Genomic DNA, 16,672 nt, shown 5'->3' with positions numbered 1-16,672 from the left:
GATGAAAGCGTTAGCTAATTTAGATTTTTTGAGATTACGACTCAAGTTGAATGCCTAGGTCGCTTTATTTTATTCTATTTTGACTCTCACTTTTCCCCGTTTCACGACATTTCGCGGTTGAAATTTGTGACCGTTGCAATGAGGTTTATTGCCACTTTCTTGAATACATCATCGTTCTATTTTTTGAAAATGAATCATTGAAAAGCAAAATTCGCTTAAAAAAATAGTTGAATTTCATAATAGATTCATGTTAAAATTATGCATTCGCTGAAAAGCAACTCAATATATTATAGCGGGTAATGATTTGATTGGTAATATTTACTATGGGTAATAATTAGTCTTCATTATTTTTACTTTATTTTTTATAAATATATTCTATTGTAAAAAAATTTATTCAGGCCATTTTTCAGTGCAAAAACTTGCCTAATATTCTGTGGTTACCCATAGAAATTGCTCATAAACTGACCACACAAAATTGTAGTAGTAAATCATGGAATTAGTCTTTTTGTATAAAATTTTCGCATGAATCGTGGTTACAAAAGATTTCATGTTGAGTTTACAGAATGAAATTTTTTCAAAATTATATATACTATACAATGTGAGTTTTTTTACTAAGTTCCAACAATGTGTAGCTCAGAATTCAACAGTTGAATTGTTGATCCAATAATACAAGGTTAATTTCAGATATCAATACCACCACCATTAACAATATGTTTGGAATTGTTTTGTATGTAGAAGTTTCAGCTATGATAATGAAATGAAAGTCACTGTATATAATAAAATGAAACAACCCGTATGAGCACAGGACGCGGAAAACCTGGTCTCCAAGCTGGAATTATCGTTCTTCAACCATTGGAAGGCGATTCATCAGGAGTGTCCAATCATGAAACTCACAACTCTCCATCGGGTCCACCAGTATCATTCGTCAGTTCAGCTCTGCAAGCTCTGAAAGGAATCCTCGGTGGAGCTACTGGCGGGTCGACTCCAACTGCTCATTCTGAACCGACTGCTCATTCTTCCCTAGCAGTCAGTGCTCCGTCAGCACCTTCATCTGAATACAAAGATCCAATCTTCCATCCACCACCACCCGTTTCATCTCATGAATCATCTTATAATTCCTACTCACACCAATCCATTAACGATTTACCCCCGTTCAAACCCTTAGGTTCACCGAACCACGATAAATCACCTGCACTGACCACCTCATACGGCACTCCCATATCCTACGACACACATCCACAACAGTCGCTAAATCTCCAATCCATGGTCGACCATTTGGCAGAATCGCAACTGAACAATCTGGGACAATCGCCTTCGTTCAACGCCTACTTGGATTCATTCCCTGACTCTCATACGGGATACTCCCAAAAGCAAAACAACTTTGCATCGATACCGGGTCCTCTAAACTTGGTTGAATTGAATAAAATCGCAAAAAATTTGGACCATAAAGTTCAGCAGAGGTCTGACAATCAACTTTCGGATGGAAATGCGCGCAAATCGCGCCTGGAAATAATCAAAGATTTGGCAAAATCGGCAGCCATCGACGAGCTGATTGCGAATTTAAAATTCGTTACGACGACGAGCGCTCCTCAAGTAAAAGCTGAAGATCGGCTCGAAAAAAAGACGACTCATTCAGTTACCGTCGACAAGTCTGTATCTTACGAACTGAGAGGCAACAGAGTCATTCGACTTACTGATAGTATAGGAGACGCATGACTGACGAAAACTGACCTACAGACATAAGGTAACAGCATAATTTTTACACTTTTAGTACTTTCATGAAGACTTCTTCTACCGTTTCTCAGCCGAACTGACTTTCAATCACCATCTCTAATTTATCACTAAAATACTATCGAGCTTTCGATCAGTCATTGTATCATATATTACATTAAAAATCACTAACTCTAATCGTTTGAACAACGAAGGTAAAATTTTCAAAGTTACACGATGCATGAGCGTGAAATGAACGTCACATAAAAAATGCAATCAATTTTGTACATACAAGGATGTGTATCATTTGGTTCAGTGATTATTCCGCAAAAAATGATCTCGTACACGTCACTAAAACCTCAATCACGGAACATCTGGCACCCAAAAACTCCATCAATCGAAAGCTGAGAACTCGAGAGTCAGATATTCCGTATTGGCGATTTTTGTAGCAACGATTGTCGTGCGCGCGATCGCAATTTGCCCAATAATCCATTTACCGTATAATTTGATCGTCAACTTGACTGACATAATTAAAATGATTATCTTTCACCTGCTCGCGCATCAAAGCATTCCTTTGAAATTTGCCTCAACACTTTCAATATCACTATTATCCACTAATTTCATTTACATCGTGTAGAAACTAGTTCATTGCTGTCTAATTAAATTTGTTAATAATTATTAAAATTTTCTTATGGTACTTTTATATGATATTGAAACGCCATTTAAATTTGGCAAAAGTGCTGTATTTAACAATTTATGTACTATGTATATATAAAAATACGTAGGTGCCTTTGATGGTGCTCCTGTTCGTTACTAATTGATTTCAATATACTCTTTTGTAGTTGTTTTCCCCATATATCAGACGGGAGCCCTCCATACACATATATTAACTTTCTCATCTTATAAACTATTGCATAAATGAATATATACATCCGTCTCAGTAATTTTTCATAGATTAAAGATACGGATGTGACGATATTTTATTGTGATTTTTGCATTTTAAACTCAATTTTACATATTTGTATATGGCTGTGGACTTACTTTTTACGACCTATGATTCATTAGATACCGGTTTGACACTTGCAAGACAACTGTCACTCGGCGACGAAGCTAACCTCTAAAGTCGTTATTACTCTACAAATATACTCAAAAAGGCTACAAAAGTATCGACGAAACACTATAAGTCATTTAATAAACGATAATTGATTACAACAATCAATTTCAAGATTCCAACTCGAAGATTACGTAGAGGTTATATGTGACCTCACTTACCGAGACGTCCAGTGGAGTTTTATATGTGCTTTAACAGGATGAACCCCATAGAGTACATTCTCATCAAGGATCTGAGACCAGGTCTCAAGAATCTCAACGTCGTGTTCATAGTCCTCGATGTCGGCTTGCCCACGATAACCAAAGAGAACCGAGAAGTGAGGACCTTCAAAGTGGCAGATCAGACGGCCTGCATCAATGTGTCTATATGGGACGAACCAGGTCAATTCCTAGCGCCGGGAGACATCGTCAGACTGACCAAAGGATACGCATCAATATGGAGACAATGCCTCACACTATACTCGGGCAAAAACGGAGACATACAGAAAATAGGAGAATTCTGTATGCTGTTCAACGAACAACTCAACATGAGCGAGCCGAACGTGGCTCTTGCCAATTCGGGCATAATGCAAAACAACTCTCAGATGGGCAACAACATGAACAACGGCACGAACAACGGCTCGAATCTGCGACAGGGCATGTCCCACAACCAAAACATGATGAATCAGCAGAAGAACAACAACATGGACCACTATTCGGACTCGAAGCAATCGAATAAAATGAACCTGCACAGCGATAGAGGCAGCCACAAAGGCGGCCTGCGAGGAAGTCGCAGATAACGTCTATTCAACGATGTTTTGGCCGACGTTTCATTGAACATTTAAACTCCACACGATATATTGTATAATATATTAGATGTTTTTATTATTGAATTTTCAGAAGACATTGTCCCGATTTGAAAACTTTTGATACATTTGTACATGAATGTGTGTATGTATATCTTATACCGTGTATATTTAATGTGTGACCGTGCTAAATACTTTGGCAATTACATATAAATTTTGAACGTGAATAAAATATGATTTGTCCCCCCCGAATTCGATCATCTTTTCTTTATCTATTTACATAATACATAACCTTTAAATCTGGGAAAATATCTATTAGAATTTGAGATAATAATTAACAAGGTACTTCATATTTTTCTTTTAAATCGTTTCAATTTCTAGTGAGTTCTGTTTAATCAATCTTCATATCGCATATTATAACTGTCTAATGCAATCATGCTTGTGTACGAAGTACTCGCTGGTAACACCATGTTCCGTCTCTCTTTCTCCCCTTGGAATCGTATATCGTGGAAAGAGACGGAGCTTGGTGAGTGTTTACGAACTACTCACTCACCAAGCTTCGTCTCTCTTTCTCACCGTGGAATCTTATATAGGTTTTTCCATTCCAAATTGACCCTTTTTCATTTCAAATTGACTCTTATTCATTTCAAAATAACTCACCGTGTTAAGATGTTCTTAAATAGAGCTCACTATAAAATGTATTGTATAATCTGTACAAATTTCATTGCGTAGTATAATTACAATAACTATTAACTGTTAATATGTATTCAATAGTAAGCAAATGCTTGCTCATACATTTAACAGTGAACGGTCATTGTATGAAAATATTTTCATATAAAAAACTTTTATATGTTGATTGTTTTTGTTTTATTTATTTTAGATTTTATATTAATTCAATGTTTTTCATGTGTTTCAGGTAATTATGCCAACTATGTGCTGTGGTAGAGATGCCATAAAATGAAGTCATCCCATACCAATTTGATGAACAAGAATCAAATCATTAATTTTACACGTTCATACGACTTTGATTTAGAATATGTATAATATAGATAAGAATTCACCAAAATGTTTCTGTATTCGCTACACACTGCAATTACTTACGATATTAACAGCGACGCTCTATGTATGTATCGGGAAAGCTAAAAAATCAAATTTATTTATTTATTTTTAATAAGACGGATATCAATACAAATCGAAAAACAATAATCCCACTGTAAAGAATGTAGCTAGTCTATTTCTCATCAAAATTTCTCACAACCTTTCACTAATACAGTTTCGATGATTCAACACCAAATTTATATATGTATGTTAATTTTAATGGTGATATTTAGCGGTTGCTTTTTTTTTGTTTTTTGGGTGTCATCAAAAAATACGAAGACTGCGTCTTCTTCGTAAAGACTTTAAATAATAAAAAAAATAATATTTATTAAAATAGCTCTAGTTGTTTATAATGTATATGATATATATAAAAACTTTGATAAGTTTACTATATAAGCGAAATAGTTAAAGGTTGCTCAAAAGTGTGCTCGCATATTATAAAAATTGTACAGTACCATATAATTTATTGTATAGCGTATTAAAAATAAGTTTGTATTGATAAAATGGACGAAAGAGATTGTAAAGTACTACCTTAGACATGTTTTCCATCTGAACTTTTGTACATTTTATATTTTTTTAATGATAAACTTCTACGAAATCAAACACATTATTTTGTTTTATTTATTTTTACAAAACAATACAGTTGTATATACATACATATGTGAAAAACAGACATCGAAATGGGGATTTGCAATGAAAAGTCAACGTTCCAAGTAATAAATATATTTTATATCACAAAACTAGATGCGACACATGCTAACAAAATCTAGTGTAATAATATTTTTAGTAAAAAAAAATGGTCATGTTAGCATAAGAAAAAATAATCACATTCTCCGTCATCGATTTCAAACCTACAAATGGTACCAGCAATGATTTCAATGAAAAACATCCGAGTACAAAAATAGTTGTTTGATTAGGCGCGTGTTGCTAAAGGAAGCAATCTGAATTACTAAATAAAAATACATATGAGGTATAAATAATAAAAATGTGCACTACACGATGGAACGTATCTGTAATTGAGCACGATTCACATATAAAATCACTCGTACATCCAGATTAAAATAATCTCATCGTCACTTCAGCCTCGTACGATACAACTAAAGTACGAATTTATTGAAAATATTTATACAACAATACCTATATATATAAAAATTTTATAATAACATTCAAATTTAAAAAACTCTTTTGTTTCTGCTGAAGTTTAGAAATTTGAATATCATTATAGGTAATTATTTTTCGTTATAAAAATTCTCTCTCGGGCTTGGGTACACAATGAATACTGAATGTCTGTTGTAAAAAAGTAAATAATCAATTTCGATACATAATGGACTTCATATAAAACAGATTCATGACAAAATTTCTATAAAACACTAAATACATATCAAAATGATTAAATTTCGATTATCATACAAAGACATTGCTAGTTATTTTTACTATATACGAAATGAAAATATCATAAGGTATTATTTTTAGACACGAGGTGAACAAAAAAGTGCATTCACAAATACGTAAATAAATATTTTTATGGAATTTAATTTATTATATATTATAATATATACATAGACGCGAAGGAAATATATTTATGTATTACAATTAATGTCATTTTTTTTTACAAATTCACTAAACAAAATGAAAAAGTTTATCAGACCTTTTATAATCTAGAACAATTTCGTCACACAATGAAAGCCATTGAGTATGTTTCCAACACATAACAATTTAATAAATAACATTGTTAACAATTTTTAAAACAATAGGCCACACATTTTTGGCAAATACATTTCAAGTATTTTAATGGACAAGTATCATTTTTGGTTAAAATATATATGTATGTATATATATAACGAACACGATATATACTCTTGATTACATTATATAATATGTGTACTTTTGACGATATATGTATATTTGATTAGTTATTTTTATTATATTTTTTTAGACATGAATAGGCTTTTTATATACGTATTGAAAACAGTATGACATTAAAGCATGTGTGATATGATTATATTAAACTGTGAAATCAGTATGTGATTGTTAATAAAAAAAGTAACAAAACAATATACATACACATTGCGATTATTGGAATTGTTACTAAAACGATTTATATATTAAAAAAACTATTTTTAAGTAATTGCTTAAATAATCAAGAGTACGCAATATAATTTTATCGAACTGATATTAAAAAAAAGAAAAACAGCTGAACCAAAAAAAAATGTTTTTATTTTGACTAAGTTGAAATAAGATTAATTGTTTAAAAAATATACATAATATACAACCTCTCCAGCTTGCCAGTCTCACTAAATTATCTAACTTTAATATAATAATAATAATCATAACTATCTAACTCAACGACTGTAACATTTGATATAATAGCAATCAAAATGAGGCATATTCTAAAAACTTATCATTTTAAGAGTTATATAAAAAGTAATTTTATTTTTAACTATTAACAACTATCATTAGACTATTGATATCATAAAATTAGTATTTGCACTGTCATCCACGATTTTGAAATCACTCCCATTATGGTGATGACATAATTGCAATCATATTTTAAATGTCATTGTGGATGATGATATTTAATCATATTTCAATGTCATTGTGGATAATCACCATCATACACGTGTACATGTAAATAATAAAAATGGGGTACTTCATATGCTGAAAGAATTATCCTTGATGATTAAAAGTGCTTCCAAAATTTTGGCAGACAGTGTGTATGGTTTATTTTTTAGGACATACATACATAATATATAATACTTATATATTGCGTTACGTGCAAGATAGATAGAATCTTCAATGTATAATAGTAAAAAAAATGCACGAAAATGTGCATTTTAGAATGTAAGAGTTATGTTGTTGTTGAGTGAAAAAACAAAAAGGAGATAGAATATATGGGAAAAATCGTCTAGAAAATTTTACTAATTGTATGAACAGGTTTGAATATAAGAACAGTTTGAATTCATAAGAATGGTTTAATAAAAAATTAATACAACATTTTTACATGACATTTTGTATAATGTAACAACGTGAATCTATATATTACAGCCGTAGCATCCACGGCCACAAAACAATCACTAAAAGTGAAAAATTATACCTATGGATAATTTTACCCATAAAATCAGTCAAGAAGTCCATTTTAATTTATCTAAAAATATTTTCTTCGCTATCATCATTTGTCTATAATATATGATTATTCAAATAATTATATAAAATATAAACAATAAGGACAAACAAGCTATGAATCACCATTTACACATAATTTCTCTAAATATACATTTTTTTTTTCACCATGGAACACTATATGTACACACATTACTTGAAACTCACATATTCATTTAAAAATCACTAACATGTATAAGTTTGAGTCCGCCGATTCATTTTCATCGTAAAATAAGTTTTTACTCCGAATTTAAAACGATTCACAGACCTTGGGATTGGCGTGGTAATTTTTACACTTCACACTGCGTATATAATCTAAGCGCGCGGCTGCTCACTTCCGAGGATAATCACGAGGAAAAGCTTTTATGTACACGGCACATAAAAACAATCAATTGTTTATAGTTTACGAGATACATTTGGCATTTTTAATTTTCATTCAACACTCTATAGTGCTTCTCTGTAGAAAGGATTGCTCCCCTTGATCGGCAGCGGATGCGCCTCTGTATTGAACACCCATTCGTTTAACGATATTAATGAATCGTCAGAGTAAAGTAGATACAAATACTGAAAAAATAAACATCATTAGAAAATCGTTTCAAATGAAAACAAATTCCAATTCAATGCCTAGATTATATTTTTATTACCTTTAATGTTTCAGCTAGGAAATAACTTTGTTGAACATCATCCTTAGGGGACTCTTCTAAATATACATTTCTAATGCCTGTATATCCACCGTCGACTCTACAATGCTTTTCAATAGCCTACAATAATAAAAGTAAACATTACTAAATGCAATTATTTACCTGTGTATGTACATATAATGAAATTATTATGATTATATTTACTTGAACTGCTTCCCAGCCCCACTCTCGGTATTTCGGATCTTTGGTAAGTCTCCATAAAATAAAGTAACTTTCGATCGTTTCTGGTCTGAGAATGTAATATTTTTCGTTGCTTTTTAATGCTTTAGCTTCTACTGCTTCACTAAACCTGTACGAAAAATTCAAAACACAATTAAGACCATATTAGTTGTTATTTTTTTGTAAAATGCCACTACAGGTTGTCCCTGAGAGTATTAAATTGTATATATCATTTGAAATCATATTCAAATAGCCAGCAGCATAGCTCAGTGATTTCATTAATGCTAACCACTGAGGGGTTGCCGGGTTTGATCCCATGGGTTGACCTCATTTGAAAAGAGTATTATCTGTAGTGTTGCTGGTCAGACTTGGATATTTGTGACTCCAAGTGGATCTTTTCCTATCAGAGTTTGCAAATTTATCTGATTTCATTGTTGAAACGGTTCCTCATCAAAATTTGGCAAAAACTATATTACCTACTATATCATCACTATTTGAATATGATTTTAAATTTTACAGTTTATAAATTTATATATGTACAAGTTTAATACCATAGGTGCATAGATGTAGAATTCTATATCTATGCATAGGTGTCACTTTTGTGACCGCCTTTTCAAGTATAAATAAATAAATAAAATAGTGGTGAGGAACTGTCTTAACATTGAAATTCAATAAATTGGCAAACTCTGATCGATTTTAAGTCACAAATACACAAATGCACAAAACGATCGATTTGAAGTCACAAATATCCATGTCTGAGCAGCAGCACTGCAGAAATACTCCGAATAAATTCATTTCAACTGAAGTCAACCCAGAGCTTGAGCCGGGGAGCCTCTCGGTGGTTAGCATTAACGCGACCACTGAGCTATAGATTTTTAATAAAATATGAAATTGAGATTTATATTGAGAGCCTTACCTAAAAGCTTCCGGGCCTAATTTAGTAGCAGATCTATCGTAACTTTCATGACAAGTATTAGTTAGTCCTTGTGCTAAATCCATATATTTTTCAGAAAAGCCATTTTTCAATGTTTTAGCACCGAGAGCAAACATTCCGCCTGAAAATAGAGCATCAACTGTGTTAACATCGTTGAAAAGTAAACATATTTACATGCACCGGCAAGATAACAACAATTTAAAATGATTTTGAATGAATATATGAATATATAGGTATATATACCAGAGAAGCATGACAGGTGGTCCATCTTATCTTCCAAAATTCTGTCGTATTTAAGATCTGCGACGTACGTGAGACCGCTCGGTGACACTCGGATCATATTTTCCAAAATGGGTTTCATGGCATCGTCAAACATATCGCGCGCTTCGCGATCCGATTGGTCCTGCAGCCACGCTTTCAAAAGATATTCATAGAACGAATCTCCCAATCCACCGAGAGACATATGATCTGTAAAATGTAAGTATTTGATTAGACAATCAATTCAACCGCGGCACAAAAGCAACAAAGAAATGAACACAACTCACGTTGACCCCATTTTCCGGTCTTTGGATTTATGTAATTGGGATACAATCCTCTGGGCTTGTCCATATCCCGGAGGATGCTTCGAACTTTCTCAACTTTCTGTCGATAGATCGGATTGCCTGTTATGTCGCTCAAGTATGAGAATTCCAAATGAAGTGTGCCTATTTCTGACAATATACTGCTACCTCCGCTCGCCCAGCCGTAGTTTTTACTTATCTAACATAATCAGAATCATATTATATTCATTCGTTCGAATTGAAATTTAGTGAGTGAATAAATCAAGAAATGAAACACTCACTCCAGTGCTTGGATTGATGAGAGAATGTGGAATTCCTGTGGGGGTTTGGAAGGCTGGCAGGAGTTTGTCGGCTACATGGCGGGCCTTATCACGGAACATGGTATCACCGGTTAAGGCGTAGCAAGTCAGCATGCCTCCGACGAATCTTATTGTAGTTTCGAACACAGATAGATCGCTTACCTGCAAAAGAAATACGTACACGATTACTAACTGATCCGGCGGCATCTTTTAAGTTAACGCAATAGATTTACATACTATATTATCCAAGTTGAGGTTCTCTGATATCCAATCGCGACCCTCCTTGAACTCCTTATCGAGACCCATGATGTATAAGGTATCTAAGCCGTCGAGTATGGTGGCTCCTAAATTCGATGAACCGAATATGCTAGCGGTATGGCCGCGTTTCGATATCGGTTTCAGCTCATTTTTACCCCACGCGTACAGCTTGTAGTTATCCCAGGCGTGCTTCATCATCTGAAAGTACACAAAGAAAATCATGTTAATGATAATATTATTAAACGAACCAGTTTAACTATTTACATAGTACATACATATCATATTTATTTATTTTTAATCTACACCAGGAAGGCCCAACAGGTAACCCCAATGCGCCTTCCTGGCCAGAAACATTGTACGTTTGATACAAGTATTATACAAATTAAATACTGTAGCATATGCTAAAAGGAGCCGCCGTTATAATTGGTTTTCGAGAATTATCTCCAGGCTTAAGAGGGCTGGACAGCAGCGCCTTGTCCATACAAACGTACTATACTTCTCCCTTCCTCAATTATGGCACTAGAGAAATTATTTTTTAATATGCTATGGATATCCACCATTGGGGTGCATCTATCGTTTAATTTTTTTGATTAATTATTTTTTATAGGAGCTAGGAGCCGCCAAACATCTATAAAATCGCCTCTTTTTTACACCCACGAAATGAGTCCAGCGTGCTCATTTAATGGTTGATTTTAAAAAAAATACGCCGATAGATGCACAGAAAGTATCTTTCTAATACCGATGATGAAATTTTTTTAAAAATTGGTCCAGTTTTGGAGGAGAAAATAGCAGAATACGAAACCTCGATTTTGTCAATTTAAAATACGTTTTATCTGGTCGAAGCGCAACTGTCGCATTCACTCAATATATATATTGTCGCATTCACTCAATATATACATACACTCAATATAAATATATATCGAAGAAAAGAACGGTAACAAAATTAAGGTTTCGGGTGTACAGCCCTCTTAAGTGCTGTCGGCTGACAATGGAGACCCCCGAATGGACTTAGTGGTCGGTAACGGCATTCGGTCGCTTCCCGTTAGAGTTCTCAGAACTGACAGCGCGAGAACCTGGGACTGCATAGCTGGTACGTGACTATAACAATAGGTAAACAAACGCGTCGAGGAAGATGCAGTGAGCGACCTGCTCTTTATAAGCAGGTACTTAGGCCATACCAGGGCATTCTGGACGGAGCACTGGCAGTGCGTGGATCTCCTTAATCACCCAAGAAATGCTGTGAAGCGACTTTGGCCTTTTACTTGGATCCCCTACGAAACAATATCAATTAACACCCACAGAGACATCTATGGTCAAATTTGTAAATTTGCAGACTTTTTAAAAAATTCAGCGAAATTCAGTTAATACTTATCAATTAAAATTCACAGATACATACAATGGTCAGATTTGTAAATTTGCAGCATTTTATACAATTCGGCGAAATTCGAGATTGCTTTAAACTCGAGATTTGCGAGAAAATGGGTAAGGTTGCCAAATTGTTGGAACCGTTTCAATGAAAATCAGATAAATTGGTAAACTCTGATAGGAAACAATCGACCTGGAGTCACAAATCCAAGGTCTGGCCAGCAGAAACCAGTGGGATTTGAACCCGTGACCACTGTGTTAAAGCATTATATGCTAACCAGTAGTCTATTCCTCTGGTTTGTTTATAAATGTGTATAAATTCTACATATTTATAAAGTTCTTTTATAAATGTGTATAATTAGTTTAATCTAACTATAAGCGTAACTATGGGAATCACTGATCTGTGTATATCATACGCTAAGGGGCGGATAGGAAGCGTGCTTTTTCCAGGAATCAGGGCGTTTTGGGTCTATTTACAAAGCTAGAGTGCAAAAAAAAAGGTTCTTCATAAAATTGGATTCTTCAAAGCACAGCGAACAATTAACAATGAACGCCACGCTTCCGGTCCGATCTCTAATCATAACATTTCAACCAATGTGTAATGAGCCGAATACATTCGATTGTTTTAACGTCAGATTTAACTTTAAATTTAAATATTTTTTTAACATTTCGTAGTTTTTTTGTTGTTGATTTTTTCATATTTTTCTAAATTTTATTATTAACTATATTTTTCCATTATGTAAGTGGTCATTTTTTTTACTGTTTCTTATAAATAAATTCTCATCACTAATAAAAATTCAACATATGTATCTACAAATCAATATGGTGTTCGAAAGGACTGTTCACTTCACCAAGTGGTAGTATTAAAGTGTAACGTGCGAACACGAGAGAGAATATCCAATGTCTAAGTGCATTCGTGGGTGAATAATAGAGACCCCGGATTAGGCTAACGGGACTCAATAAGTGCCATGACAAAGGATATGCCAGAATTCTCACAGACCTGGGCGAGTGCGTGCATAAACAATAGACTCGCCAGGGCAGACCTTTAAGTGCCTAGACAATAGAAACGTTAATGGATCGGGAAAGCTGTGCTGTGCAACTTGTCTTAAGGAGGTACACGGTAGATCAGATTATTCTGGAGTGAGCGGTAAGTGAAAACAACAATGAAGATGTTTTAGTATTAAAAATAGGCTTGCAATATTCAAAAGAAGATATTCCACGTATAAAACAAGTAGTATATTTTGCAGGAACTGTAGTATACTGATAGATAGCTTATCGAAAATACACATGTACATACATACATGCCAATTGAAGACCTAAAGCACTGGTGTTAACCTTTCCGATAAAGTAAATGGGTCAAATTTTCTACACACACAATACATATTGGGTTTGGACAGTTGCAAGTCCGAGCAATTGTATAAGACTTGTTATTCAAAAAAACACACACTAGGGTCAACTGATTAAGTTGTACGTATAAAATTTCAAATATCATTCGAATGATAACCACATTCATATAAATTTTATAATAACGCATTGTGAATCGCATGACTTTCTATAAGAAATCTAAATATTGAAAACGATAAAGAAATCGTTATTTCATTATCAAGGCACATGTACGATTTCACGCTTGAAATACAAACATATAATTATTATGATTCATGGTTATTTCGAATATATAAACTATTTCATATACAATCGAAACGCTCTATTTAGTACATACGTGGAAATAAAACAACTATTTATTTTTTTATATTTATCATCACAGGTTATTCCAAGGCGACAACTATGGCCAAAGTACATATGTATGTATGTACTGAGGAGGTGACAAAGAGAGGGTAGGTGGCCAACTTGGCGGGGAACAGTTTCAACACCGAAATAAGATAAATTGGCAAACTCTGATAGGAAACGATCGACCTGTAGTGACATTTCCAAGATCTGGCCAGCAGCAACCGGTGGGATTGAACCAAAGCATTAAATGCTAACCACCAGTCTATGCTGCTGGTTACATATATACAAGACCTAGCCAGCAACACAGCTGGGCCAGGACTCGAACCCGAGACCCCTCAGGTATACGCTAACCACTGAGCTATGCTGCCAATTACGTTTATAACTGTGAAGATATGTTTCAAATTGAATTTATTATTCCATACAAGTTGATATTATTTTATTTCTTAATTTTGGGATGGACCCAATTTTTATATTCTTCCATGCCATTTTGAGTTGTCCAATAGTTGCAGCAACCCCTATGGTATTAAACTTGTACATATGTAAATTGATAGATTATAATTTTTTTTAAATCATATTCAAATAGTGGGTAGGATGGTTTTTGCCAATTTTATGAAGAACCGTTTCAACAAAAAAATAAGATAAATTGGCAAACTCTAATAGAAAACAATAAGACTTTGAGTTACAAACAAACAAATCTAACCAGTAAATATATAGATTATACATTTGAAATCATATTCAAGTAGTGATGATATAGTGGGTAAGAAAGTTTTTACCATGAGGAACCGTTTCAACAATGAAATCAGATAAATAGGCAAACTTTGATAGGAAACAATCGACTTGGAGTCACAAATATCCAAATCTGAATAAATTCTTTTCAATCGATTTCAACCTAGGGCTTGAACCCGGCAACCTCTCGGTGGTAAGCATTGACGTAACGAGCCATACTACTGGCTAATACTAGTGCATACTGCTAATTAAACATGGTGTTTGATTATCTGTATGACCCAATTTTAAGGATATAAAGTCATTGACATCAATTTTGCTTGTAGTTGCAATGCAATTAATGCAGATAAAAAAGTTTGGGAAAACATTAAAGCAGTGCATGGGATATTTTATACCACTGCTATTTCAGGAAGTATTGAGTACAAAAATTAAATAAACATACTTAATACAAAAAATTCAGACGAATTGAAAGTAAAATAAATTATTGCTTTAAAATACACCACAAAACGCAAAGTTAAGCCAAAACTTAAAATTCAAGTCAAATGTACACGAGAAAATATTGTTTCAGAGAAGTAGTGGGGCTAACGATGTCAGACACAATTAGACACGTATGTATGTATATAATGGAAAATTCCTCTGCATTAAGTTTCCTCTTTTCATTTCAAGGTCACAATTAAGCCAGCCACGAATAATGCTTATAAAGAAAAGATCAAAAATAAGTACAAGTAGGATAACCCACAAATATGTGAGAAGATCAAGCGACAACACTTATATACAGAGAAAAAAAACAGTTAAGTGGAGGAATTAGTGAATTATCAGTAATAGTAGAATATTATATATAATATATGTATAAGCAATTTTACACAGAAAACACAATACCATTCAACCGCTGCCAATCCACTCTTTCATTATCCAAACAATGCATGGAAACAATCGTTATAAATCCATTCAACTGAATCGAGACATAATATAAAACGACAGCGTTTATGAATATTAATAAATGTATATATATATATATATATATATATATATATATATATATATATATATATATATATATATATATATATATATATATATATATATATATATATATATATATATATATTTATATATATAAATAAATATAACCGTTATTATAATAACGGATCGCACAGTAACGGATCACACACATAATCGATAAATAGGCACACAATCTAAAAACGAATCGATTGCAGTGTGACATAACACGTTACCTGTTTGACAGTCTGCCTTCTCATCAGAGTCTCGGCATCCAGATTGTCAACATTGTCATAAGTTACGATTTCGTAAGTCTTCGATCGATCTTTCCCAACGGGATGGATAACACGAGAATCCGGTATTGGCATTATGTAGTGCTCGCTCGAAGGTTCCCGTTTCGCCATCGAATGTGGTATTTGGTCCTCTTTGTTGCGATTCCTCTGGTCCCTGATCTCGCCGTTTATGGCGAGCAGGAGCAGGGACATGCTCAGGACTACCACCGATAGGAACAGCACAAGCAGTAACTTTTTAAAACGTCGCATCTTGGAAAATGCGTGAATGGTGTCGTTGATGAGCGTGACACGTCCTATTGTATAGGTGTCGTGCTCGTTACTGAAGAATTTCCAACTTGTGTGTACAACGTGGAAAGTCAAAAATTTGATAAGCGTAATTACTTATCTGTGTGCGAGTCAGGGGCGCTCAATGTCGTCACAATTTTTATTTATTTATGGTATGGTATGCAAATCTAGTATCCAATACCTTCTTACATCGTAACAACTTGAAAATGTATAGAGAAGAATATTGGAAAGTTGGATTATAAATGTGTTATAAAATACTAGTGTAGTGTCGATGACATTTCAATATGTGGTTTGATTTGTTCAAATTTATTTTTATTTTATTTTATAAATACATATGTACAACGCCGGCCTTACACCCAATGGCGCCTTCGGGCATTTTTTTCTAAACACCCTTAGAAAAAAATTTCGCCTTTGGCGCTCTAATCTAAAATTTTTTATGGCTTTTGGCGCTTTTGACGCATCGAGCGGCGCCCGACCCAGCCCCCCCCCCCTAAAACCAGCACTGC

General features: G+C 33.8%; 3 protein-coding genes across 4 annotated transcripts in view; 2 read left to right on the top strand and 1 right to left on the bottom strand.

The window, feature by feature from the left end:
• The window catches only part of LOC143913194 (uncharacterized), a 328,592-nt gene that overhangs the window by 245,403 nt on the left and 66,517 nt on the right, over positions 1 to 16,672 (top strand). The gene's annotated exons all lie outside the window — the stretch shown is intronic.
• Positions 796 to 5,303, top strand: LOC143912661 (uncharacterized). Its single transcript, XM_077431957.1, is given in 3 exon segments — positions 796 to 1,089; positions 1,166 to 1,224; positions 3,023 to 5,303. Coding segments are annotated over 3 exon segments (930 nt in total). The 3' UTR covers positions 3,600 to 5,303.
• LOC143913193 (mannosyl-oligosaccharide alpha-1,2-mannosidase IA-like) overlaps positions 6,230 to 16,672 on the bottom strand; it is a 185,124-nt gene continuing 174,681 nt past the window's right edge. The window contains exons 1-9 of one of the 2 annotated variants that reach the window (XM_077432847.1): positions 15,825 to 16,233; positions 10,753 to 10,971; positions 10,498 to 10,677; positions 10,202 to 10,415; positions 9,900 to 10,124; positions 9,639 to 9,777; positions 8,708 to 8,852; positions 8,507 to 8,623; positions 6,230 to 8,426 (exon numbers count right to left, since the gene is read on the bottom strand). In XM_077432847.1, coding sequence (XP_077288973.1) covers positions 8,307 to 8,426; positions 8,507 to 8,623; positions 8,708 to 8,852; positions 9,639 to 9,777; positions 9,900 to 10,124; positions 10,202 to 10,415; positions 10,498 to 10,677; positions 10,753 to 10,971; positions 15,825 to 16,130 — 1,665 coding nt within the window. In that variant the 5' untranslated portion in view covers positions 16,131 to 16,233 and the 3' untranslated portion in view covers positions 6,230 to 8,306. Of the gene's footprint in view, positions 8,427 to 8,506; positions 8,624 to 8,707; positions 8,853 to 9,638; positions 9,778 to 9,899; positions 10,125 to 10,201; positions 10,416 to 10,497; positions 10,678 to 10,752; positions 10,972 to 15,824; positions 16,234 to 16,672 lie in introns of those variants that run through there. The other variant, XM_077432846.1, reaches the window with a different exon arrangement.

The sequence above is a fragment of the Arctopsyche grandis genome, chromosome 6 (genome assembly GCF_051622035.1).
Source record: "Arctopsyche grandis isolate Sample6627 chromosome 6, ASM5162203v2, whole genome shotgun sequence".
Lineage (NCBI taxonomy): Eukaryota > Metazoa > Arthropoda > Insecta > Trichoptera > Hydropsychidae > Arctopsyche > Arctopsyche grandis.
This window is presented reverse-complemented; position numbering and strand designations above follow the sequence as displayed.